This window comes from Aythya marila, assembly GCF_965140915.1.
Source record: "Aythya marila genome assembly, chromosome: 2".
In the NCBI taxonomy this organism is placed as follows: domain Eukaryota; kingdom Metazoa; phylum Chordata; class Aves; order Anseriformes; family Anatidae; genus Aythya; species Aythya marila.
In genome coordinates this window covers 66,404,949-66,432,919 of record NC_139043.1, presented here as the reverse complement: position 1 = coordinate 66,432,919, position 27,971 = coordinate 66,404,949, and the positions used below count along the sequence as shown (strand labels likewise).

The window sequence follows — 27,971 nt, the reverse complement described above, 5'->3', positions numbered from 1 at the left end:
GAGCTCCGCCTCCTTCCCCTTGACCGGGATCTTCCTTCGCAGAAAGGGGAGGGGGAGAACCCTTCCGCCTCGAGTGCTTCCGGGCAGAAAAGAACCTGCAGTTGGTGGGGTCGGCTCTGCTATGGGCAAGAAGCACAAGAAGCACAAGGCGGAGAAGGCGGAATGGCGCTCGGCCTCTGCCACCACGTACAGCGGTAAGAATTCGGGGGGGCGAGGGGGAGCGGTCGAGAGAGGGGGGCGCCCCCTTGTGCTCGAGGACGTGTCTCTGTCCCCGTGGCTGTCGGCAGGGTTCGGCATCCCTTCGTGGGCTGGGTCGCAGCGGAGAAGCCTTCGTTTGCGTGGGCGAGCGCTCCGGGGGTGAGCCGCTGGGCGTGGAGGAACGGCAGTGCTGAGTGGAGCGTTTCCCTGAGAGCAGGGACTCCCCTCGGCGGGAGAGACAGGGCTGAAGCAGATGGCGGCTCGGGAGACGAGCTGAGGACACAGAGCAGGCGCTGGGACACTGGCGTGAAGTGTCACGGTGTGTTTGAGCCCGGGTGTCTTCGTGGTTTGCACGGCTCTTGTTGAGGGATTTTCGTTACTATATCAGTGTTCGAGTGATACGAGTTTTCACCTTGTTCTGACAAGCGTTTGTCGTGCTGTGCAACTCAAGGAACATTTCTAGATGTATTTGGGAATCTCGTGCAGCAATTGAGGTTCTACTCCGTGGGAGGACGTGTTGAAAGATTAGTCATTTAGCAGATACAAGAAATGCTTCTAGCAAACAGTTCAAATGTTGTCAGGAAAAAAAATCAGTGAAATAATTACTGTTACTGTTGGTTGTGGCTTCGAAACAGTTTGTGTTTTGCAAGCACTAACACTTGCACTTATAGTAGGATGCCAGAACTACACTTGTATCTATGATATTTTTATGGAGAGCCAAGGAGCTAGTTCCTTGTATTTTCTGAGTTTTTGGAAGTCAGGATATTAAATGTATGAACAGCAGCTGCTTAACGTGGATTCACTAGCCTTTGCAATTGCATTTATCTCTGAACGTATTGCATGCTTTTTCAAACCAGAGCAGATTCTTGTAAACAGCACTTCCAGAAGAAGCATCCCTAATAAGATTTTTTTTTTTTTTTAGATTACGTGGACAAGCCTTTGGAAAAACCTTTAAAACTGGTACTTAAAGTTGGAGGCAGTGAAGTGACTGAACTTTCTGGGTCAGGGCATGATTCTAGTTACTATGATGACAGATCAGATCATGAGCGAGAACGACATAAAGAGAAGAAGAAAAAAAAGAAAAAAAAGTCTGAGAAAGAAAAGGAAAAGCATCTTGATGATGAAGAAAGAAGAAAGAGAAAGGTAAGGTGTTACTTCTAGAATTCATATATACCTGGATTCAGACATGCTTGCTTATCAGATGTAAAATCTGGTTCAGTGTACAGAAACACTTCTCTTTTTCTTTTTTTTTTTTCTTTAATTGGTATTGTAGGAAGGTCATTGTTTGGAAACTTCTTCAACCAAGAGCAAATCAAAAAATGTTCACACTTCACAACTGTAGAAAACCCCTGTATGGGACTTTGTGCATGTCTTCCATTTGGAAGAGTAATATCTATGTGATGACTTGTTAAAAGAAACAAGCTTTTACATTATTCAACTGCTTTTTCTCCTATCCATTTGTTTTGTCTCTAGATATAATTATTTCTGTTCTTAAATCTGATGTTTCATGTTTCACCCAGGTCAGAAACATGCTTTGCTACCCTTTGAAGAGGGTATTTTTGTTCTTTCAAATAAATCCAGAATGAACTTCTGTCCCTAAGACGTTACAAGATATTGGACATTGAAACTTATGTTTACTCAAAACAGCTTTTTAAAATGTGCTCTGTTGAGTACTGTAATACAATAGTCTTACCATCTCTTCTTCAGAATAACTTCTGCATTTGTGGCTTTGGGGCTTTTTTAGTAGAAATTGTGATCGCCTTAGTGATGTCTAAGGACACGATTCATGTTGAGGAGTGAGCCTGAAATTGGCAAGAAGGCACTGACACTACAGTTTTGTTTTAATAATACTGATTTTGTGTACTAATCGTACTTTGACCTCTTTGCTTTCCGAGTTCTATGCTGTCATTGTGTTCTCATCTGACAGTTTTTCTGTACTCCTTTGTGTTTGTTTATGGCAAAAGTGTTTTTCAAATTGATTTGTTGGGCTCGGTTTACTTGAAGGTGATGTATTTTGTAGGATTGTTCAGAAGCTCTTGAACACAGCACAGAGAGAGGAAAACGTAACTTGTAGAAATGTTTTCAAATGTTTCAGTTACGTGTAGGTCTGGGAGTTGAAATGTACCAAAAGAACCATGTTTAATGCAAGGGCATTGTGCTTTTTCTCGGGTGTGTGTTTTTGGTGTGTATGTGTTTTTTTTGTTTGTTTGCTTTGTTGTTTGTTTTTTTTTCTTTTCTCCAGAACTTCATTACTGGTGCATACAAAAGAAACTAATGGTAGATCAGTAATAACACTGTAGTCTAAACAAGGTTAATCAAAGTATGCTTTTCTATTGCAAACATGAGTAGTTACTGTAAGAATGACTCGAGCATGTCTTTGCTTTGAAGCTCAGGAAGAGATCAGCAATTGCCACCCCTGCCAGAGCATTTCTTTTGGCTCTTTTGTACTGTTACTGAATTATTGCCTATTTTATTGATTCCTGTTTAATGCATCAAGCAACAAAACACGCACAGATGTGCAGACTGTTCTTTACTGAATCAGCAATTAGCGTTGTTTACTCTCTGATGTGGGTATTAACAAGCAGTTTTGCATGGAAATAGCTTCAGAATTTAACATTCTTTTTAGGAACTAATGAGAGAACAGTAGTGCATTAAATACAAAGAGGAAAAAGGTAAACACTATTGCATAATCAGAGAAATAAAAATTGACAAGAGGCAGTGGAAGTGACGCTATTGTTCAAACAGTATTATTACATGCTACGGGTCAGATATACCTTGAATATTCCAAATGAAAAAATACTGTCTTTATCTTCTTGTGTGTAGAATAGCACATTCCAAGTATGTTCTAAGACCTGTTTTCTTCCTTCTGTACTAGGAAGAGAAAAAGAGAAAAAGGGAGAAAGAACAGTGTGACACTGAAGGAGAAACTGATGACTTTGATCCTGGAAAAAAAGTGGAGGTTGAACCTCCTCCAGATCGTCCTGTAAGAGCATGCAGAAATCAGCCAGGTGAGCAGTGTGAAAACTTAAATCATCTTGAGTGCTTTTAAAAATGCCGACAGAGTAATCAAGCCTTTGCCAAGGTACCAGCATGTAAAATTTCCATGAGAATTTTCTGAACTCTAGAGACTTAACAGAAACTTCTGAATGTTGAAAACACTGTCTGAAAAATCAATATTCCTCTTGATGCTGCTGCATTTTAGTAGGTATGCTTTCATAGATTGAACATGCTGAAGACATCTGTTTCAGGCTCCTGTTACTTAAGTGGAATAAAGTGTCATTGTGTTCCACAATTCCTCCCCCTTAGCATTTCCTTGGGGTTTGCAGAGCAATGGTCATAATGTCTGAAATTAAGCTTTGCTCAGTTCAAGAGAAAAATCTTGTAGACTGTTTAGCTGTTGTTACAGTCTTTTTTTTATAGTCTGTGTGGAGTTTTAAGCATCAAAGTATATTAATATAGTATGTAAGTATATAAGTATTTAAGTTTTGAGTATTACTTTTTTCATCAAAAGTATGGCAGATAAGTTGTGATAGGATGTCTCTAAAGACCATAGTCCCTACAACTCCATACCAGTTTTATTTAAGTCTCATCACTGGCCAACATTTATATCAGTTGCATATGGTAATTTCTGCATGTTTAATCCCTTCGGGTTTTCAACACTTTTCAGTGGAAGCTTTTTCTTAGAAAGAATGTTCAGGTATATCATGATCTTAGTACATATCTGCCTTGAATTGGAACTTAGTAGTAAATGTTATGTCTAGGAATGTATTATTTTGAAAACACTGCCCGTTAACAGGTCAAGCCATTTGTTGAGGAATTTTTAATTATGGCTATTACAATTATGACTACTTATAATGACTTCTAATATTAAATTAGGAGTTTGTCCATCAAATGTAAAGGTGCCCTGATAGGGGTTACTGATACTTTCTGATCAAAGCTTTATGTCTCTGGATAGTCTCGAGTCTTGAAAAGCTGTCAGGCTAGAAGCTGCCACCTACGTTAACTAGGGTTCTCTTTTCATCTGCTCGGAAAAAGACATATGTGAAAAGCATATAAAAGACATAAAAAGACATATGTGAAAGCATATAAATTGTCTTAGCTGTTTTGGTTAAGAAGGGAAATGTTTCTCCATTTTCATGATGAAGAGTTGGAGCTGTAATTCTAGATTTCTGGATGCTTCTTTAATTTTTCAAACTTCACAAGAGAGCCAGTCTCTCTTAAGCATATACATGGACCAGGTAGCTAACATTTGTAGCATTTATCATTTAATCTGTACATTAGGTAGTATCTTAATCTATACCTATCTTTCCTGAAAGTCTGCATCTGTGTGTCACTCTTCTTTTTGACTGAAATATTAGACTGAATCTCAGATGTGCTAATTGCATTGGTGTTATGGCAAAGGAGCTATTAAAATTTTACTGGTAAAACATCAGAATGTGGATTTCCCAAGTGCACTGCTTGAGCAGCAAAGTTTCTTTTTTCTTTTTTCTTTTCTGTAAAAACAGGTAACACCTTATGTTCACTTAATAAAATTTCTTAAAACTAATAAATAGACTTAGCATTTTTGCATCTAATTTAATATCTACTAGTTTTTAATTTATTATGTTTAAAACTGATTAAGTAATAAAGATGAATAAATCACTACTGTATGCTTATAAATAGATTATCTGATGTGATGTATCTCGTTTATCTCTAAACCAGAACAAGTTGCACTTGTAATTACAATTTTGTCTGGCTTTTTTTTTTATTATTGTATTCTCTATTTCATTGCACTTATCCATGTTTCCATCTCAAACTGCAGCTGAAAATGAGAGCACACCAATCCAGCAATTACTAGAACACTTCCTTCGCCAGCTTCAAAGGTACTAAGTATATTGTATCTCTAGTTATATTGACAGTGCCTAGCACATACGTGTTACTTTAAAACTTATCTTGGTTTTCTGTTTGCAAATAATGCCTAAATGACTGTAGTAGCTGTAATATGTTTGGTAACTTGCAACTGCATCAGACTTGTTAATTTTTAAAGATTAGTTGCTGAATATTGTTACCAGCAATGCCTGGGGTTAAGCATGATATGTTTTGGGTGTAGGGTGTGTTGCAACTGAAGATTTAGTAAATACTGAGGACAGAATTTAGGGAATAAAAAAAACAGTTCTGAATTGTAATAGCTTAAAGATGGAACTGTTCTTAAGAAGTTGTGTTTTATTCTACGTCCTCTGACAGATGCCAGAGCAAATATGTTTTTGACATATTGCTTGCTTGATAATCTTCTGATTTAGAGCTTTTTATTTTATTGTTTGCATGTTTTTTTTTCTTATGTTAACCCTATAGCTCGTATTTTGAAAAGAAAATTTAAAAAAATCTTTGATTTTGCTTTTTTTAATTATATAGCAAGAAGCTGAATTTAGAACTAACGTAAAACTGTAAGCACTGCAGTTATTTTTAGAGGATCTTATGAACAAGAAGATTGAAAGAGGTGAAGCCTCTTCACATAGTGAAGCCAAAAGACCCATTTGGAATGTAAATAGAGAAGGCATACAAGAAATAATTACATAATTCAAGAACTAGATGAATCTCTTTCAGAAAGTCTGCACATGCATAATCAAAATTTTCTCCTGCATCAGGGACCTTTTCAAGTATTTATCTGTTTTGGGAGAGTGTTTTCAGTCATTTTTAAAAAGACTGCCCATTTTATGCCATTAACATAGTATAGAAACAAGGGCCATTTTGTTTGCTTATATAAAGCTAAAAGTGTTTTGTTTTGTTTTTCCCTTTTAGGAAAGATCCTCATGGTTTTTTTGCTTTTCCAGTCACGGATGCCATTGCTCCTGGATATTCCATGATAATAAAGCACCCCATGGATTTTGGTACTATGAAGGAAAAAATTGCAGCAAACGAATACAAATCAGTCACTGAATTCAAGGTGAATTGGTAGAGATTTAGTTATTTCAGAATGCTTCAGGGAGAAATTGAAGATTAACTTTAGAGGCCTTTCTTAAATTATTTTATCATGCATATGTTCAGAACTCAGTATATTCTTTGTATTAGACTGGGTTTGTTGTTTTATTTATCACTGTGGAAGTTCTCTATTTCCTAGTTTCCTATTCTACTACAGTCTACTGCAAATTACGGCGGAAACCAAGTACGTATTCTGAAGTTACATAGAATTCATGCTTCTAGATGTAAACATGAGTAAGAATATTACAAAGTATTAAGTTGCTTTAAGGAACCTGTAGCTGATCCTTCTCTCTCTCTCTTCTTCTCTCTCTCCTATTTCTTTTTCTTTTTCTTTTTCAATTGGGTTAGGTTGAATAAATGGTAATTTAAACATCTGCAAGAAAACTGGAGATACTAAAGCATTTTGTGTTAGATACAATAGCAGCTGTGTATTTGCATATAGTTTTCCATGTAACTTCATTTGGAATGGTGTTTTGGCAGAACTTGTGTGGCAGAGTTATTGGCAACTTCTCTTAGCGATGTTGGGTATCGGCATTGCTGTAATACTTTATTGAATGCATTGTTGTTTTACAGACAGTACAGTTTGATTATTTATTTTTTTTCATGATGTCAGCTCTTGGGAGGAAAGTTTTATTTAAGCAGTTCATTTAATTCCATCAGCTGCCTTCAGTGTTGTTACATCAATACCACTCTAGAAAATAATAGCCTTGGCTGTGAACATTGGCTTGTTTTTCTTTTTTTTTTTTTTTTCCTTCCTTAGAAAAATCCAGCAAAGTGAGTAAAACATGGCTTAGATTTCCTATGAGTGAATTGACAAATAGTAGTTCTTTTACATTTTGTCCGTTTGATACATATTTATTAGGAGGAAACATTACATTTGATGTATAGGCAAAACTTGTTTATACACAAAGAAAAACAATTCCAGACAAATCTGAGCATTCTGAGTAAGGGAAAAGAGAAAAACATTTACAATTTAGTCTTCCCTTTTGGCTTTCCATGAGTCTTCTGCTTTTGGTGCTAGAATGTTATTGTGGTTAAAGTTTTTGACAGAGCTGCCTTGATGAAATGGTAACTTCCAGTCATTTAACAAAGGAGTTTGAAATTTTAACAGCTTTTCTTTTTGCATTCTACAGGCAGATTTTAAACTTATGTGTGATAATGCAATGACGTACAACAGACCAGATACTGTTTACTACAAGCTAGCCAAGAAGATACTACACACAGGCTTTAAGATGATGAGCAAAGTAAGAGACCTATTAAAAACAAAGCAGAAATACTTTGTTTCGGGGTTGTTGGTTTATTAATCATTCTAAAAAAAAAAAAAAAAAAAAAAAGAACATAATTAATAAGTGTTGTTATTTCATCCATCTGCCATTAATTATAGCAGTACCTATTTATGCTGCTATATTTAGAGGCTTGACAGCATTTGTATTATAAATACACCTTTATTTATCAGCCTCATCTGCACCACTGAAGTCTGTAGGAGCTTATTCCACAAGCGTCAGTGGAAGTGCCTCAAGTCCAACTATAAAACATTGCTTATGGGTTCAACTTTGAAAATAAGATATTATTTAAGTTTTATTTCTGCCTTTCTTTTTTAAAGGTGGTGGGTGTATGGGAGGTTTCAGGTATTTCACAGATCTGCATGTGCAAATCCACGCATTTTTTTTTTTATTAAAATGCAGTTTTTAGTTTGTAAAATTGAATTATTTTTCTGAGCTCCTTTTTGTGTGTGTGTGTGTGTGAACGTTTGTGTTGCAGGTCTGTTATGGTAAGAATTGTGTAAAATAGGCAGCTGCCTTTGCACATGCATGGGTTTTTGTTTGTTTCCCTCTTGATAGTTGGGCTGCAGAAATTCTGATGCCATGCTACCATGACCAAATCATGTTGCATCACCATTGGAAACGAGGCATTAAGAACAAAATAAGGCCATGGCCATTCCCATCCCATCCCATTATCATAGCATCTTGGCTATGAGGGAAAGGTTAAGTCCCTGCTGCTCTGTCCTTTCTGATTCTAGGAACGGCTGTTAGCTTTGAAGCGCAGCATGTCGTTCATGCAGGACATGGATTTTTCTCAGCAGGCAGCTCTTTTGGGTGATGAAGACGCATCAGTTGAGGAACCTGTCCCTGAAGTTGTTCCTGTACAAGTAGAGACTACCAAGAAATCTAAAAAGCAAAATAAAGAAGTTATTAGGTAAAGGTTTTAACGGGCATGCTTACTGGTCTGTTGCAGTTTTTGTAGTATCAGACAGCAGCAAAGAATTGAGAACAGATTCCTTGTGTCCTTTTTCCTTGTGGTCCATGGGATAAATGAGCAATTTAATTTATTTATTATTTCTTAGAGGTAGTTTAATAATCCTGTATATTCCAACTTGAAACAAGCAACTCAAAGAGTTATTGCATATTCTTTTGAACACTAGCTTACAGTTAATGTGTATATATTAATATTTTATCCTTCTTTACATCTGCAGTAAATAAGTAGGGTTTTTAACATAGACACAAATCTTTCATGTTTTGTCATAACTTTGATTTTTTTTAATTTGATCTTGTGGTATATGTCAAATTTGATGGAAAATCACTGTGTTTATTTTAAAAAGAAAAAAGTGTTGGTGTGTATCAAAATCTAAACAGTAGCTTTGTGAGAGGGAAAGTGGACCAGATCAGTAAATGATTTTTATTTAAAAATGATTTTATTTTAGTTTTTTTCTGGCAGGATACAGGTGTACAGAAGACTATTTCTACAGCAGATGATAACCTCTTCCCAGTGAAATCTTACTAAGCTTCTTTGTAAAATACATTGGTAGTGTAAATAGCTGTCTTCTAGCAACAGGTATCTCCTTGTCACAAAATCATGTCTTTACTGCTAAAACCTAATTTTGGACAAATTTAATAGGTTTTTATTTTCTATTTTATGAGGAGATTGTACCAGAAACCCTGATTTAGAAGGAAATTATCATCTTACCGTTCGTCAGATGAATGTCATCTTATGTAGATGTCCTAGGATAGATTGCAGAGCTTTTAGAGATTGATTCAATTTGTCAATTAAATTCCAGTTGATGGAATCTACAAACTGTAACAGAGCACTGCTAATTATGTAACAAATAATTTGATTATGGAGATATGTCCTGCAGTCGTCTCTCTCAGACATCCAGAGGAAAAAAAGTAGTTTCTTATTTCAACTCGATGTTCTCACATTTTTGTTAAAAAGAAGTTCTAGAGTTCTAAACAGTTACATGTTTAGTGTAACAAGAACATTTTTGTAATTCTATTTAATATCTGAGGGAATAAAAGTATTTTGTGGCAATAGGAGACGGTAATATGTATCTCTCAAAATATTTTTAAACTGAGTAATTCTGGGGCTATACTGAGGTCAGCATACAGAAACACACCTGCTGCTGTATAACAGGCAATGATCAAAGCGTATTGTGTTTAATAGATTACATACAGGAATTAATTGAATGTACCTTTCTGTAAAATGGGACCTCCTACAGATTTTTTTTTTTTTTATACCATTATTTGGTTTGTATGATACCCAGAACAATAGGTTTCCTTTTCTGATTAGTTCTTCAGTAAACTACCTTATAGAAGTACATTTGTATTTTGCCACTTTTTGTGTGCTTGTCTTCAAAGAGAACTAACAGAAAAGGAAATTGAGACTGCCAAGCAACACTGTACTGCTTTGTCTTTAAAATCAACCTTAATGTGCAATCACATAGTCAAGAATATGTGAAATACATGACTGAATTGTATACTGCTTTCCAGTTTCTTTGGGATCAGTTTTGCTATAAATTTACTTTCCTGTTCTTTTCAGTGTTTATGTAATTTTAGTACTCTGAACTATATCTCTGCTAATTAATTTGACCTTTAAACCAATTGTATTTTGGCATCAGTGTGATAAATATTCTTTTTGATGTACAATAAGAACTTTGGGTAGTGAATCAGACATAAGAGGAGATATTTTTGCCTTCACAATTCACAGCTCAAAGAGCTGAAATCGATGTTTTCAAAATGCGTTAGTTTAGACTTCTGTGCTGTAGTTTAGAAAGTGACTTGATTATCTTAATATCTAAGCTTTTTTTGAAAATTTTGTCCAGTGTACCTGCTGAACATTCACTTAAAATTCTTGTCCATTATGCATTCTGTAGAGTGATAGAAAGTATCTGTTTTCGAGGAGTTTCCTGCTGTATGCACCATTTCCTTAAGTTTCAACGGAACAAAAAGCTTTAACACATTTTTCTCATGACCCTATGATCTTTTCACCGTCTTTAATAGCAAAGCTTTCTGTGTATTGGATCTGAATCTCTATACAGAAAGAAAAATCTTAGCTAAGCAAATAGAAGAAGGTAACCCAGCACAAGGAAATGGATCTTGTGTATAGGTGCTCTACATTCACTTACCTAGTACCTAAGGTGTTTGGCCCTTAGTGTGTAATCTCTACGTAATACCCTAAAAGATTTTGATGTGCAGAGGTTTACTTATATATTTAATGAAGACTGCCACATCTTACTGGTACTTTTGCATTCCCTCGTGCAATATTGCCTTTCTCTATTTTTATGTAATAGTGAAGATACTATGTCCTTTTCCATTTGAGGTGTGCTTATTTGTTACGTTTTATTGTCTAGTGCTGTAATGAAGAGTGATCTACTAAAAGATAAACAGGAATGGTGTGACTGAATATGAACACAGATTGTCAATATTGACAAACGTAGGAGTTAAAAGGAATCTCTGTTTGACTGGGAGCAATGTCCTATTCTTTCTGGGAACTACATGACATAATCCTCATAATTGCAGTATGTTGGGGTTTTTTTGTTTGTTTGTATATTTTCCCCACAGAATTGCAGATTGTCCATTCCCTCATCACGTAATTTCTTTCCTGCATCGTTCTGTTTGGCATTTGTGGTAATAGCATATTTGTCTATGTGGAACACCAGGGATGCATATAACATTCACCTTGTAGTAATATAAAAAAAAAAAAAAATAATCCCAATTTCTGTCTTGAAGTTCTTCCTTTATTTCCATCAAGGTATAGAAACAGTTAATAAGCTAGCTTCTGCTGAAAAACTTCAGTTTCGTAGTATGATTATAATTCTACAGAAATGCTAAAGTAGACTCTCACTGGGAATGGAGTGGGACTAATCTGTTTAGCAAACTCAGAATTTTAGCCCTTTGTTTTATCTTTTAATTTCTACAACTACTACTCTTTTCTTTCTTTAGTTGCATATTTGAACCTGAGGGAAATGCGTGCAGCCTGACAGACAGCACTGCTGAAGAACACGTCCTGGCACTAGTGGAACATGCAGCAGATGAGGCTCGGGATAGGATCAATCGATATCTTCCCAACAGCAAGGTCTATTTCATGACCAACTTCACAATTCCATGATGTGCCTAATTGCATTGTTGCATCTTGGAAAATAGGCTTTAGTGCTGCGGTGAGACTGTAGCATCTAGGAAGGGTAACGTATGCCACGTGTGATTTGTCTATCACTTAATTCCCACTGAAGCCCATTTTAGGGTGTCCTAAATGGATCTCAAGTTGTATCATGCTTTGAACGTCTTTAAAAATTTACCTGCGGAAAGCAGTGAACATTGGTCAGCCTTTGATCTGGTTTCCTTAATTGCAACCTGTAGTATTGAAAGTGATTAAAATAACATGGCACTCTTAATGCTGCAACATCAGAAGGAACAGACTTTGGCATAGGTTAAAGGTTTATTAAGATTCCTCCCTGATCCTAACAGAGTTAAGAAGTATTTAAGTATGAACTTGCTGTTTTCAGTGAGAAGTCTGGAACCTCTTCTAGTCTTGTACTTACCGGTAGTGGCTGTCAACTATCACACATTCTTGTGTGATTACAAAATACAGACATCCTTCAGTGACCAGGAGGAAATAGCAGTGGGTTGTCTGGGTGAGAATTTTGGACAGTGGTTACCACAAGCTTGATCATCTTGGACATGATGCTGTTACCATTCAAAGTATTTGATTTTTTTATGCTATTCCAGGAACTAATAGGAAAAGCTCAGTACATTTTCTTCAGCACGATCTATATATTTTTCTTATTTTTTCTATATTTTTCTTAGCTGTGTGGTTTTGTTTGTTACTTCCTGCTAGGGTTTGGAGTGAATGCTGAAGGCATTCCCTACATGTCTGTGTTGAGATATATATGTTACCTTGTCTCCATTGCATCATGTGGAGTCTTATTAACACCATTATACTTTGACCAGATTTCTCATTGTCACATACAGTAGTGACCACTGTGATCAAAAAAAAAAAAAAAAAAAATTCAGGATGTTGCTAAATCCTGCATTTTCAACCTGATCTTTTAACTACTGTTGTAGAAGAAACACTTGCATTGAAGCATTAGTGATAGTAATGTGTTTTCCAACTTAAATGTATTTCTTGAACCACGGCTCTTGACTGTAGTCACTTTAGGCTCAGCTGGATTAGGAAGTGAAGCATCATAGAACAGTGGGAGAAAGTTTAGCTTCTTTGGTGTATTTCTGAAGCTAGGAAGAAGACTCACTAGGATTGAAGGCTATTTGGAAACCTCTAAAGTAAGAGTGGTTCTTCTTTGTTAAAAATAAATAAATATTTTTTTAAAAAAAAAAAAAAAAAAAAAAAACAACCCACAGCAATGTCAATCTTCTGCTACTTGCTACCATTACCAAAAATGCCTTTCATGAAGCAGTCACCTTTGAAGAGAGCAAGCCAGTGCTGTTCAAGGAAGGTATGCAGCTCTTTATATCTGGGCTGTTGATCAGCTAGACAACACACTGCAGACGGCAGTAGGCAACACGGACACATACTTGAAGTTCACCTGTTGTTAACTTTTGCCGTCACTTGAAGGTATTATTCTTGTTCATACCTCCAGCATTGTTGCTTCTTTTTTCTTAAATTCCTTCATTAGCTTTGGCATTGTGTACAGACAGAGTTTTCAGCTTTTTAGAGGAAGCAAAAATAAAAATAAACAAAAAAAAAAAACAACAGCAGAGGTATATTGTTAAACTTAATTGGAAATATTTAAGTAGAATATACATTTCTTTTTGTCTTCACTGAGAAGTTACAATACTTTTTGCATGGTTCACGCTTAGTTTGTTGCCTCATATGTGGCAACAAACAGACCTGTGATCTCACTGACCTGTGATGTTTACGGGTCAGTGTGTTCTATCATCTTTCAGCTAGATCTCTTTCTGTCTTCCTACCATCACATGTGTGCCCTGATAGGCCTGTCACAGCGCTTCTTCCTTTTTAGGAATTGGATAGTGTGGTCATGATAGTACTTCTTTAATTAGAGAAAGTTGCAGGTGAGATGCATAAAGAAGTATTTCAGTCTAGATTAGAAAATAAGAAGTAAAGTAGACTGCACATAAAACACTAGTTCACAGGATCCGAATACAGCTAAAAATGCTTCTTAAAATTTTCTCTGTAAACAGGCATCTCCTTTGAGTTTGGGCTGTTTTGAATGATCACGTCTATGTCTTTGTGGTTGTATTTACAGATTGGTTATCTAAAAAAAAGAGGAGATGGAACTTTATTATTTAGTGTAGTAAATTCATCTGATCCAGAAGCAGAAGGTAAATGCTGTAATCTTCTAAGCAAACCTTTCTAATATTGAATGTTGTAGTAGATTTTGTAATCTTAAATGTATGTACAGATCCTGTGCAGTACAGATGAATTGGTTTTTTGTTTGTTTCTTTTGTTGTTGTTTTTTTGTTTGTTTGTTTTTAGTAAATTTGTACTCCCATAACAGTTTTCCCCAGCAGCTTACTTTGGAGGTACTAAATAAGAGATGTTTCTCTTTACCTGTCAGGTTTTCAGATGCTCTGTTTTAATGATGCTAATAGTGAGGTAAAATAATGTCTCCTTATAAGCAATTATATGTTGATACAACTTTACAGAGAACTTGCATGACAGGCTTTTGCTCCAAGTAGCTAGACTATTAACATTTAATAGACAAAATGTGAATGAAAGAACTATACTGGTACACGAATGTGCTATGCACAGATTCAAAACAGGAAAAAGATGATTCAGTATATGCATTTCTGTTCTAAAATACTGGTTTAATTTCTGTTTTAAGTTAATTAAGTTTTGCTAATTTTTTCTGTAGTTCCTTAATCTTTTCTATGCTTTTTGTTTGTGTTACTACCACAAATTATTTATATTATCTTACACTTTCCTCTCTGTATTTTGAGCTCAAAACTAAAAAGAAGTCTTCAAAGTTTGTAATGAATGACATAGCATAGTACTCATGCTGCCACATGTCATGTTGATTTTAGTACTCCTTTCTCTGTACATTTTGAGATTGGAATTGATTTACATCTTACCTGTATCAGGAATGCATGAACCCTTTTGGGTAGTCACATTTCAGTTGATTTTTTGATAAGGAGATGCAAACCTGTATTTCCTTTACTGTCTGCATTCTTTTTCATTTGGGATTAAATTGTTCTGGAATGAAATTGAGCATTTTGGCTGCCATCATGCACGAATTTCTGAACAAATAAAATGAATGGGATTAATACCTCTGAAATCATGCTACTGAAAATTTAGGTAGTGATGGTAATTTTTGGAGAGCAAATGTTCATTGTGTACTATAAAGTACTGTACTGCTTCCTGATGTTTTTATGTTCCATAGTCTTTCTTGATTGTAGAGTTAATAGTAGTTACACTGAATTTACAGCTAATACTATAATATGAATTTTTATTGTAGTTTATTTTTTTTCTATCCTACTACGGTTCTAGTGATAAATTTGCTTTCTGTTATTCAGTAACTGAGTATAATTACTGCTTGATTTCATAACATAGTCAGTGAGATTTTAAAGTAACTGGAAGGGTCCTAAATACAAATTAGTTGGTTTTGTTTTATTTATTTATTTATCATGAAAACATATTTCAAATTATTTTAGCCATTTTAATTAAGCAGTTCTCAGAACCTTAGAAAAAAGAATATTGCTGTAGCCATAGTGGTAGTAACGTTAGCAAGGTTTTTTATATTATTTTGGTTTCTATAGGCAAACTACTGATTCATAGTTGCTCTTATTTTGTATGTTGTTTTTATTGCTTTCATAAAATCTGGATGTAGGATGCTTATGAATCAGCTGGCAAAAGAACTTCAGATGGTGCTGTATGCTTTACAAGTAAAATAACAAGATCTCTGACTTACTTAGTTAAGTAGGAGATAAAAACATATTTTGCACGTATCTGAAATTTAAATGGAGAACCTAAATTATTTTATGTATGTTTAATAAAAACATAAATCTTAAATGATAATTTTGCTTTTACAGTAACTACAACTTTTTAAAATAGCAACAGCTAAATGTTCACCATAAGTAAGTTTTAAACATGAGATTTAAAAAAAATAATAAAAAATTATCTTCTTTTTAATCAAATTGTTAGAGGAAGAGACTCACCCAGTGGATCTGAGTTCACTGTCAAGCAAATTATTACCTGGCTTCACTACACTGGGCTTTAAAGATGAACGAAGAAACAAAGGTAAGTTCCAAAGAATGTTCTGACTTTGTGATGGTTTAGTTGAGCAATTCCTAGATAAAAGATAATTTCAGATTATACCTGTCTTTGAGGGAAAAGTTCACTCAGATATTTGTATAATATATAATTATTCCATTTGCAGCGGAATGCAGTTTTAATTATAATGACTTTTTTGCATATTTAAACATAACTTACTTAGGAGATTATTGATTAATGAAAGTATGATAGAAGCTTTTTTATTAAGGTACACCATTTTCTGTGGAGGAAAATATTTTCTTCCTGAGCAACAGCATTTAGAGCTGAGAAAGAAACTTTTGGCCATTTGCTTTGTTGTATCATATGGCAAGAATTTCACAAACAAGAGCACTGATAAACTCAAATGTGCATTTTTTTCCAGCACTGACATTTCTAATAGTTCCTAACTCACTGTTTTTTTAGCACTCTAGTGTCACATAAACCATGCAAGTGTTGTTTTTTTAAATTGCCTGGGTAAATCTTGATTGAAAAAAATTGCTGAAGAAAAACTTCAATATTTTTTCAGTGACTTTGCTCTTTTGAAGTGCAGGAATATAAAATTGGGTAAAATTGGGGTTGCTGGTATTAGGGGAAAGAGAGGGACTCAGTTAACTTTTTTATTTTTTAGTGGTAATACGTGCATTTGTTCATTTGGTTAAAATTATTTGTAGAGTTTCCTTTGGATATTGCAGTTGATTTCTGTTGGAAGAAAAAAGCACTGCAATACACTTTCCTGTACGTTTCAGGAAAAAGATGATCTCCTTTTCAAGTAATCTCTTATACTTGCATTAATCATTTGTCATCTCTTATTTCTACCTGTCTAGTTACCTTTCTTACCAGTGCTAGTACAGCCCTTTCCATGCAAAACAACTCTGTTTTTCATGATTTGAAATCAGACGAAATGGAACTCCTATACACAGCATATGGTGATGAAACTGGGATACAGTGTGCCTTAAGGTAAACACTTCCTTACTAAGATGTCTAACATTTCAGCGCAATTTTATGACTAAAAGCATTTTGGACTAAATGTCATCTGTGAGCCTCCAAATCCTCTTCCTCTTCTAGCTGTTATCTTTTTTTTTTTTTTTTTTTTTGGGGGGGGGGGTGATCTAGTATTTTTTACTTATTTTGTAATTTGCACATTTATTTTAAGACTGTTCCAGATCTTGTTGTTATGGGTCTTTGACCACAGGATGTTATTGGTTGCTAGTTATTTGGCCATTTGCTTTATACCCAGGAGTAACTGGTTTTGGATATATAAGTAGTAGATTTCAATGAATTTTAAAAACAAATTACATATTTTTTTTTTCTCTCCAGGGAGTTTCAAAACAGTCAGAGCTCCCTGAAAAGGAAAATGCCACTTTTCATTAAATTGTCAGCCTTGGAGGGAGAGAATTAATCTGAAGTTTGTTTTGTTTTCTTAGATTTTTTGCTGCTGTTGCTGTTTCTTTTTTAAAGGAAGGACATAAATATCTAAATTTGTTTTTCATAATTACTAGCAAATTTTCTCTTGAAATATTATTGGTATTGAGTGGGTTTAAAAAAAAAACAACAAACAAACTTGAATGCCTGAATTGCTTTTCTAAAGAAGCATGATTGAGTAAAAGAAGAAGGAAAATGTATGTGTAATGCACCATAGGTTGAGGAAAAACTTACAAGTTACCTTTTATGAAAGTAAACATTTTCTGTAATGATGTATCTCCATTCCTACTAGCTTACAAGAATTTGTGAAGGATGCTGGAAATTACAGCAAGAAAATAGTAGATGATCTTCTGGACCAGATCACTAATGGAGATCATTCCAAAACCGTTTATCAGCTAAAGCAGGTGTGTCCTTGATGCACAGAAATGTCACGGGTTCATGAAAACAAGGATGGGCCTGTATCTGTTTTTTAATATTCTTTGAGTGGCATTGTTTTCCAGTGTCAATTTAAGCAGTGCAGGCTCAGATGTTCATAGAACCACGTGGTGAACCAAATTACTAACTGAATTAATCAGTAGAGAAGTAATCTTCCTCTACCTTTTCCTCAGCTAGATCAGTTCTCCAGTGTGGTTCACCAGGTGACTGCAGAAGGGAGCGAGCAGGGCAGCATAGTGTTGGGGGGGAGACCAACAAACTGAGGCTGTGTGCAGCCTGTCACACAATGTCATGACTTAAGTTTCTGCTTCTGAGTTGTAATGCAAAGGTTGTTTTAAGGATTTATTTTTTTTCATTTACATACAAAATGTGTTCTTTGTGGAAGGGTTAATAATTTGAAGTATTGGAGAATGTATTAATACCACTGTACTGATACCTATTACCTAACAGTGCTAACTTTTAAATTCGCATAGTATGTCTAAAATAAAAACTTTTAGCTTTTTTCCAAAAGCACTTTACTGTAAAGATCCATACTAAAACTGAAGAGGAAATTTTCTCAGATGCGTGTATAATACCAGTGGAAATACTTGCATTTGGGGATGTTAGTAGGAATGCTAGTCTAAGACAAAATAAACTACAAGAAATTGCAGAATCTTGTTTCATCTTATCTTCACTCATAAAACCACTCTTATTTTGAAATAAATGCCTGCTGGTTAAAATGATGACACTTTGATTCTACAAGTAAAGAATGGAGAAGGGGAGGAGAGGTGGAAGATACTCAAACTTCCTGACATGGTGAAAATAAAATTATGGTAAACCTTTGTAACCTTAGAATATAGGATAGGGTGGTTAATTTGGGGGTACAAGGAGAAAATATAATGAAAAATACGGAACACCCATCAGCATTTTCTGGGTATTTTTTTTTCAGTACAGACTGGAAAAAAAGTTTGTATATGAAACCTCCCTAGCAGGAAAAAAAATGTAAAGTATTAGTTCAAAAAAAGTCTTCTAAAATAATATTTTAAATATTCTTCTACTTGTGGAAATGTGTGTATACAAAGTATGCAACTTTGCTGTAAAATAAAACACACACCTTACCATTTTTGCTACCTTGTTGTATGAATATTGAAAGAATAAATTTTCTGTTAAGAAAGTTCAAACAAGTGGTCAGTGGCTCTTCACACTAAGAAATACTGTCCAGTTGTGTTGTGAAAATGAGGAGGTTTTGTGCAATTAAATGTGTTTCAATAGCAACATGCCATGGTATTTTATGCTTGAGTATTTTGTGCTGCTACATATAATGACTATCTCTGAAAGCGCAGTATTAAGTGATCTGGAATCAGAAGTTACTGAAGTAATGACTAAAATGCTGCACTTGAATATGAAGTTAACAGATAGAAGAAATAGCGTAAGGGGACTCAAGGATTGGTTAAAATGCATAATACTAAAATATGTCAAAACAATAAAAGTTATGCTGTAATTTCATTACAGATACTTGAAATACTTGATTCTCACACAAAATAAAGCTAGAAATTTGAATATGCTTGAAGTTGTACAAAAGAGAAGCTTTTGTCTTATGTTGAATAAAAGTTATTCTTGCTGTTTCTCTCCAGAGACGAAACATCCCGATAAAACCACTGGATGAAGTTAAAGTAAGTTATACTGATGCCTTTTTTTAATTGAAAAAAATGTCTTGGTCTTTGAAGTAGAGAACATGATATTGTCTGGGCTGTGAACATTCAAATTTATTTAATGTTCATCTATTCTGTGTAATATAACACTCCATTTATTTCACTCAGTGGGTGCCAAGGCACTGGAACATGTTGCCCATAGAAGTTGTGGATGCCCCATCCTTGGAGGTATTCAAGAACAGGTTAGATGAGGCCCTGGGCAACCTGATCTAGTGGGTGGCATTCCTGCAGGGGGCTTGGAACTAGGTGATCTTTAGGGTCCCTTCCAATTCAAGCCCTTCTATGACCCTTTTTTGTATTGTGAGAAAAAATGGTCTGTTAGAATCCTGGCTAGTTCTAAATTGTTCACGTGAATGTGTGTGGTCATCCATTAGAGAAGGGCTAATCTTTATTTATTAATTTCTTTTAGTGGATCTATCCAAACATCACAAAACAAGACAGCGTTCTGTGTTGTTTTAGGATCTGATTGTGGTAAACCAGTCAATTACACAAGCTAGGAATATTCTTAGGAAACATAAGTATAACCTGTAAAATGCTAAGATCTAAAGTGATTTGTTTTTTTTTTTTTTTTTAGGTTCTGCCAGTTCTCATAAAAGAAGAACACAAGTTGCGTAATACCTGCCCAGATTCTTCCAAACAGATCATGGTAAAATGGTTTGTAGAAAATGGGGAGTACAGAGTACATTCATTGTGCTTCAGTGGAAGAACGTGCATGCTCTGAGGTAGAGGTTTAAAATTTCAGTATCTAGAATAAGTTCAGTACTTAAAAAGGATTATCTGACACTGTTTACTTTAGTTAGTGTGTTAGTCCAATTTTTCTCTATTCCCTTGTTAATTAAACAAACACAGTACACGTAGCTAAATCCCAATGTCAGAAAGATCACTTAGGAATCTGAAAGATAGTTGATCGGCTGATGATGAATGTTTGAGATTCAACCTGCCATTAAACTGGAAAAAAAGCAGTATTTATCAATTTTGCCCAATCTATTGAAAATGTAAGTTGGAAAGTAGGGGAAAATAAAGCATATCCTAGGCTATAACAGCTACTAATCAATAAATATTTCTTTAAGTGGTGCTAATGTATTTTCAGTGGTACTAATAGCTCTCTATAAGTACATAAAAGGAGGCTGTAGTGAGGTGGGGGTTGGTCTATTCTCCACATGCCTGGTGACAGGACGAGGGGGAACAGGCTAAAGTTGTGCCAGGGGTATTTTAGGTCGGATATTAGGAAGAACTTTACCAAGAGGGTAGTTAGGCATTGGAACAGGCTGCCCAGGGAAGTAGTGGAGTCACCATCCCTGGAGGTCTTTAAAAGATGTTTAGATGTTGAACTTCGGGATATGGTTTAGTGGAGGACTTGTTAGTGTTAGGTCAGAGGTTGGACTCGATGATCTTGAGGTCTCTTCCAACCTAGACAATTCTGTGATTCTGTAATTTTATCTTGCAAATTATTTGTGACAACATAAGATATGTACCATATTCCGTGGCAATTCACATTTAAATGATATAGATTACATTATAAGGACTAGTGAAACTTAAGTTTTATGGAAGGGTTTTTATTTATCTAGAAGGTGACTGGCTAGGTTAATTCATAAAACTACTATGTTATCTTTTCTAGAAATACAAAAAGGAAATACCAGGTTGTATATATACCTGCATGTCCTATTCCTCCTGCTGGACCAGGCAACCTCGAAGAATTCTGTTGAAATGTATTTTGAAGCTTAATGAGTTTCTTACTTCGATCTCTTGCTTTTTGCCATGTAATAGCAAATAGAAGTCTTGCAGTTGAAACAAAATGCAGACTCTGTTTCATTATCCAAAAGCATGGAGTGTCCAGCTCCAGCTGATACTGTCTAGAATAGAGAGGCATACCTTACAGATTGTATTAGTTAATAAAATTTTCAGTACATCCAGTGTTGCATTGAGGGAAAAGGGGTTCTGGGAGTTGTTTGTGAGGGAGTGGTTCCCCCGGTGTTCTTTTGTGGGACAGGGATGAATTTGGCAAGAAATTCAGTTTGAGATGATCTGATAATATTAGTTTCAACGGTCCTTGATGTTGAGATGTAAGATATTTGAGCTGCCTTGGAGGTTGCTTTCTGGACCTTTTGTGAGGTGTGATTCATTGGACAGGGCCTGTCCTGGTGGTACATTTGGCTTGTGACGTGAAAGTTTGCCAAGATGGTTATAGAAGTTCCAGTTTCAAGTGTTGATAGTGCATGCTTCTGAGAGTATGGATTAATCTTAAACTCTTAGTTGTTATGAAACTTATCATTACTGTTAGCCTTTTTCATGTTTGTTTGTTTTTTTTTGTTTTGTTTTGTTTTTTTAATTAGGTTGGAGAATCTGCTGGAGATGGTAACACTTCTGACTTGGACTTTCTCTCTATGAAACCATATTCAGATGTATCTCTTGATATTTCCATGTTAAGTTCATTAGGTAAGTAATTAAATATAAGCCATCTGTTATGGTTTAGTTGTGCCATTTAGGCAAAATAACAGCTGGATTTGCTAAGAAGAAAAAGTGCTCTAAAAGTAGTAATAAATCTACAGTTAATGTAGCTAAAAGCCTAGGGCTGGTACAACATAAATGAAACCTTAGTCTGTTTTTCCTTTGAGACATTCATGTGCTAGCAAAGGTGACTTTTCTTGTACCACTGAAGGAAACAAAGTATTTGTACCTCCACATTTTGATAGCTTTACCTGTGGTTTATGTGTACATAGTAACCAAGTATTAGGAATTAATGTGGAGCTTTGGCTCAGAAAGGTTATTGCTTCAGATGCTGTCTTTTGAAATAACTTCAGAAACAGGTAAGTAAATATACAAGGCTCAAAATATCACTACTTGGAATGTCCACAAACAAACAAACAAACAAACAAACCCTCCAGGTATTGGAAAGACTTTAGCTTCAAATAAGGTGACTGTATAAAGTATTAGGATATGATGTCAAATCCGCATATGGCATAGGCATCGTACTTTAAATGCTACTACAAATAATGTTCCCATTTCTGCAAGCTACTGAGGTGGCCAAATGTCTTCAAGAATGTAATCAGAGATAACTTTTGCAGTATGTGAAAGATGTTAAACTACCTATTACAAATCATAAGAAAGGGGATTGAAAGATAAAGGCTACAGATCTGCAGTAGTCTTTGAAAAGCAATAATAAGCTCGGATTATATTGTCACACACTAATACTACTGCACTTCAGAAACACAAATAAATACCTGTTTTATAGGTAATGTTTGGTGGTGTCCATTTCGCTATGAATCTCCTGCTGCATTGAAAGCTGCTGCTTTAGTCTTTCTTTAAATAATTAAAATAATTAAACTTCTTGAGTAAGTAGTTTCTGGAGAGAGATTGACGTATTCTATTTCACATAATTCTTGCAATGTTAGGCAAGGTCTGTGTTGAAGACAGTCCAAGGAGAAGAGAGACTTTATTTTTTAAGTCTTCAGATGAACAGCATGTTTTCTTCATCATAGTTTTCTTTGGCGTCCTGTAAAATGAGTGCAACTGGAGAAGATACCATCCTTCAAACTTTCTGTGATGGGGATTTCTTCACTTCCTTGAATCATGTTCTACTTTAACTGTATTTTAGGTTAAATGTTTAAGTTATCGTACTGGCTTCCCTTCCTTTGGAGCATACTAGATCTATTATTTCCTGTCTGGAGTTTAACAGATCACAAAGACAAATTTAACTCTTAGAGCTGTTTAAATACTAAGAATCACTTCAATTTCCCGTGGTTCTTTCCTTCACCCTCCAATATCTCCAAAAGCATTTCGACATGTATGTCTTGAAACTGAAAACTGCAGCTGATGCCTTTTAGAAGTACAGAGGAAAATGCAATATTCAGATATTTGTGTAATGGAGAACACTTGCATTAGCTTACTTTAGAATTTATTTACAATGACTTAGTAATTCATGAGTCAGTCCACGTATGCTAATTACAGGTTTTTGGTTGGTAACTGATGGCCCTTAGGGAAAGTGAAGAAGGAACTTGACCATGATGATAACCCTTTACACCTGGATGAAACAACTAAGCTGCTGCAGGACCTTCATGAGGCTCAAGCTGACAGAGTGGGATCTCGGCCTTCATCCAATTTGAGTTCTCTCTCCAATACCTCTGAAAGAGACCAGCATCATCTTGGTAAAGTTAACTGTGTCATAGAAGTTACAGTATTTCTATTATAATTTAAACTAGTTAAAACTTGCCTTTTAATTTACGTAGGTCTTTATCATGAAACTACTCTGATAAAATAAAGCGTGCAGACTGCAGGGTAACTTTTTTCTTTTTTTTTTTAATACACATGGCAAAGGCAACTGAGAAGACATAGTTCTGGTCTGTAGAATTAAGCACATTAGTTGTAGTTACTTATTTTAGACTTATACTAAGCATGATGGAAATAATTATGAAGTGTGGTGGCTTAACCTTGGCTGGTTGCCAGCTACCTACCAAACTTGTCTCTTTCTCCTTCCTGAGCAGGATGAGGAGAAAACTATGATGAAAGAAACACATTCGTCAAGATACGGACAGGGAAATCACTCAGTAATTACAATAACAGGCGAAACAGTTGACTCAATTGAGGAAGGGTAATTTAATTTATTTCCAATTAATAAAAGAGTAGAATAGTGAGAAATAAAATGAAACCTCCCTTTCCCTCTTCTTCAGGGTCAGCTTCACCACCAGTTTTTCCTCATCCCTGCAGAACGGCGTAGGGGTATGGGGAATGGGGGCTGTGGTCAGTCCATGACTCTGATGCTCCTTTCTCCTCAACTCTCTTACCCGTCTTCAGTGCAGAGTCCCTCCCATGAGATAGTCTTTCAGAAACTGCTCAGACATGGGTCCCTCTCATGGACTGCGGTTCTTCAAGAACTGCTCCAGTGTGGGTCTTTTCCAGGAATCCTCCATGGGCCGCAGTTTCATGCTGGAGCAGGTTTTCTGGCAGGGCTGCAGCTCCTGACAGGAAGGTGCTCTTCCGTGGGATCTTCACAGACTGCAACTTTCTTCAGGGCATATTCACCTGCTGTGTTGTTGGGTCCTCCATGGCCTGCAGAGGGTCTGGTTCACCATTATCATCTCCTTAGGCTACAGAGGAATCTCTGCTCCAATGCCTGGAGCACCTCCTCCCTCTGCTTCTTCACAGATCTTGATTTCTGAATAGTTTTTTTTTCACATTTTTCTCACTCCTTTCTCCTACAGCTTTTGCACCACTTTTTTTGCACAGCTACCAAAACCTAGCCACATAAACACACTATATGAAATATGCTGACTGGCAGATGACAATATGCCCTTGCATTTTATGCTCTTAGGAAATACTAATGAATATGTTATACAGTTATGTTTATTATACAATATAAATTTATATAACTGTGGCATATCTACCTGCAACAAGTCACAGGTAGGATTTTGCAATAGCCTTCCATTGTCAACTGAATAATGTAATGATGAGATGATAGGGTAACACACAACAATTTGGTGTCACTTTTAAGCAAGTATGCAATGTAATTTAGTATATCCAAATAACATCTTGTGTAATTCTTCAACTCAAAGTAATAATAATAATTGCTTTTTCAAAAAGAATCTAAATTACTCAAGAATCTTGTGGTTTCTTTTTAAAATCTCCCTTTTTAAGTGTCATCTAAATGTCTGTGTTGCTTTAAAAGACTGAAGGCAACATACTAAATAACCATGCTATTTGTTTATGTCATTTTTCTGTACTTCTAAAGGTTTAGATTTTTTTTTTTCCCCATTTGCTTCAGGAAGTCCTTCTCATCTGAGTGTTGGAGAACAACAAGACATGGTTCACGATCCTTATGAATTTCTTCAGTCTCCAGAAACCTCAAATGCTACTACTAACTGATCAGTTTTATGTTTTATATATATATAAATATATATATATATGTATGTATGAATATTGTTTTTTAATTGTATTATGTTATCATAAAGTTTTTGTACATGGCAGAAACCTCAATTTTGTCCTCTTTCATGTGAGGACTCCTGTATGAAGTTGCCATATATGCTGAATCTTGGTTGAAAAACAGTAAGTAATGTGTTACGGAATTTGTGTTTTATAGAAACTAAACAGCGATCATCATGACAACAATCACAAAATGTTTCCCCTTGAATCATGTACCAGTTTCTGTTCAGGTCTTAAATATTTCTCTTTGAGGATGTTAAAGTTTATTTCAGCAGTGATGAAGCTGAATGAATTGTGATAATTATTAACATTTCCCATTTTCTAATCATAATAATCTGTGGAAGTGGTTTCTGTTTCCCCATATTTGAAAATTCTTGTTTCATGTTTCATTACCCTAGAGAATACTTGATATGAGAGTAACAATACTTGCAGCTGCGTGAAAATGAGCACAACATTAATTCTACCCTGGATCTAAAAAAGGTGGATGTTTTTGTGATCCCTTGTGTCTTAAAACTGAAGAAAATATAATACTCATAATTCAATATTTGCTTGGATGAAAAAAATACCTGATGAGAAGTGGTTTTTCACTAGTTTTAAAGTAAAACCTTTAGAATTCAGTACTGATGCATTGGAGGGGTTGTACCACTGGTATCTGCAAGCTGGACAAATGCTACAGATTTAAAATGGTTTGTAAATATTAATACAAAAACACATTTTGTTTGCAAATATACATGGTGAGAATTTGATTCCTCATCTTTCATAAGTCTGAAATACTAGGAGCTTCTGGTCTGAATTTTTGTGCTGTTTTAAAAAGTGTATTTCATGATGCAAAATACAGTTGTAATCAAAATCAACTGTGAGAGCCACTGAGGAAATTTATCAGGTAGCTGAAGTCAAAGCCTTGATAAAGTTGTTATTTAGGAAGGTTTGTTCACTCAAACCAGGATGTTTGTGGTTGGGACTGTTTCCATTCCCTCTTGATCTCCCTCTGAGATGGCTCTTCCACCCCTTCTGCCATCCTGCTCCTTAGGGATACGTGTTTTCTGTTTGAACATAACACTTAATGTTATGTTCAATTTATTACAACTTAAAGGACTTTTGTTACGATGCTTGTGTAAGGAATTATGATGGCGTTTTCCCCTTTATGGATTAGTAGCATGCTCTTTCTGTTGCCATGAGTCATTTGTGGACTACCATCTGAATTGAATCAAAGACATAATCAATTCTTTTTTGCCCCTCCCCCAGTCAGGTTGGCACATATTCAAGGGAACAATGTTCTACTTAAAGGTTAGAAATAAAAAGTGAGAGTCAGAAAACAGAACTCTCAAAATCAACGTTGTCTGTAAAGCCTTTTCTGTCTTCATCAGTTATTTTGTGAACTCTTGATTGCCGAAGTTTTGATACCTACGGTTCTCTGAGTGCAGATCTGCAGCATATTCATCACACACAGTGTCAGTGCATTTTTCTGGTGTCTCAACTTAATACTGAAAGGAAACGCTAAGACTGATAAGATATTCATCTGATTTATCAAAGTATCTTACCTAAGTAATTCTTTGGTATAAATATCTTATTTTTGTAATTCATCATGATGTCAAAAGTTTTGGTAGCATAGAATGTTTGCTGGCTAATAGCACTATTTATCTGTCAAAATTCAAAAGGTCTGCAAGCTCTTTGACTTCTACAGAGTGCATATATTGTGTTGGACAAAAAAAAGTTGGCATCACAACAGCTAGAATGGGTGGGAGGAGAACAGTTAGAGGTCATATCAGTAACTTGTGATAAATATATTCTCATCTCTGAGGGAAATGATTGTATTTGAGTATATAGTAAACATGTTCCAAAAGGCATGTTTGGTGGGGGAGGATTTCTTTGTTGTTGTTGTTTTACTCAGACAATAGATTTGATATAAAACAATTTGTGGGATGTTTTTGGAAAGTCAAATGAAATGCAAATGTTAATGTATGGTAGGCTTTAAATAGTAATGGAGATTCAGGTTTGTGAGAAATGTTTTATTTTTAATTATTAATAATTTGTTATCTTTCAAACACCATCTGTTGTTCACTGTTATGTTACTAGAAGTAACCTATGCCACCAGTCTGATTCCTGGCTTGTGTCATTTAAAAATATAGCAAGAAATAAGGAGAATATGAATTCAGCTAATAACATCTTTTGAAGCCAATAGGACCACATTTTACAAGTAGATGATTTCTATCACATTTTCATAAAAATTAATTCTTGAGAGGAGTACGTTTAAAAAACAAAACAAAAACTAGCCAAGCTTTTCTTCAAGTACACATCATAAAATGCCTGGCAGTGCCTCTTCAGCATTTGGATAACTGAATACATCTAATCAGGTTTACAGTGGTGTGTGTGTGTGTGTGTGTATGTATGTATGTGTGTATATATATATATATATATATATATATATATATATATATATATATATATAAAAACACAATGAGAAATTACATGATCTGGCACGAACTGCACCCCTGCCAGAAATGACATGAGAAATTACATGATCTCCCATTACATGCTCTATTGAGAAAAATTCCTAAGTCTTATCACAAAATCACAAGATGGTATATGTTGCAAGGGACCTCTGGAAGTCATCTGGTCCAGCCAGGGACACCTAGAACTGCTTGTTCAGGACTATGTCCAGATTGCTTTTGAGTAGATCAGAGGAGGGAGACTCCACAACTTCTTTTGGCAACCTGTACGAGTGCCTCCTGGTGTTCAGAGGGAACTTCCCATGTTTCAGTCTGTGCCCATTGCCTCTTGTCCTGTCACTGGGCACTGCTAAAAAGAGCCTGGTTCTATCCTGTTTTTACCCTCCGTTAAGGTATTCAAATA

The 27,971-nt window shown here is 35.4% G+C and overlaps 1 protein-coding gene across 7 annotated transcripts; it reads left to right on the top strand.

Annotated features, from left to right (window-relative positions):
• Window positions 1–44: 44 nt before the first annotated feature.
• BRD9 (bromodomain containing 9) lies at window positions 45–27,190 on the top strand. 7 transcript variants are annotated; one of them, XM_082753569.1, is made up of 17 exons: window positions 45–194; window positions 1,121–1,341; window positions 3,074–3,206; window positions 5,000–5,060; window positions 5,977–6,121; window positions 7,290–7,400; window positions 8,240–8,352; window positions 11,373–11,505; window positions 13,652–13,727; window positions 15,547–15,642; window positions 16,479–16,611; window positions 17,369–17,480; window positions 19,125–19,163; window positions 19,777–19,848; window positions 21,536–21,638; window positions 23,180–23,347; window positions 24,961–27,190. In XM_082753569.1, the coding sequence occupies exons 1-17, from the start codon at window positions 122–124 to the stop codon at window positions 25,059–25,061; spliced, it is 1,890 nt and encodes a 629-aa protein (XP_082609695.1). In that variant the 5' UTR covers window positions 45–121; the 3' UTR covers window positions 25,062–27,190. The 7 variants fall into 7 exon arrangements, 6 of the variants coding, with proteins under 6 accessions (XP_082609695.1, XP_082609694.1, XP_082609693.1 ...); XM_082753568.1 differs by having other exon boundaries at window positions 8,237–8,352; XM_082753567.1 differs by having other exon boundaries at window positions 8,177–8,352.
• The last annotated feature ends 781 nt before the right edge of the window (window positions 27,191–27,971 follow it).

What these genes read in the sequence shown, in the direction of transcription:
- BRD9 (XM_082753567.1), top strand. Translation starts at nt 122, where the DNA reads ATGGGCAAGAAGCACAAGAAGCACAAGGCGGAGAAGGCGGAATGGCGC. An exon ending in TTCCTTCGCCAGCTTCAAAG is followed by an intron (nt 5,061 to 5,976) that starts GTACTAAGTATA and finishes TTTCCCTTTTAG; the next exon opens with GAAAGATCCTCATGGTTTTT. An exon ending in GCTTTAAGATGATGAGCAAA is followed by an intron (nt 7,401 to 8,176) that starts GTAAGAGACCTA and finishes TTCTGATTCTAG; the next exon opens with GAACGGCTGTTAGCTTTGAA.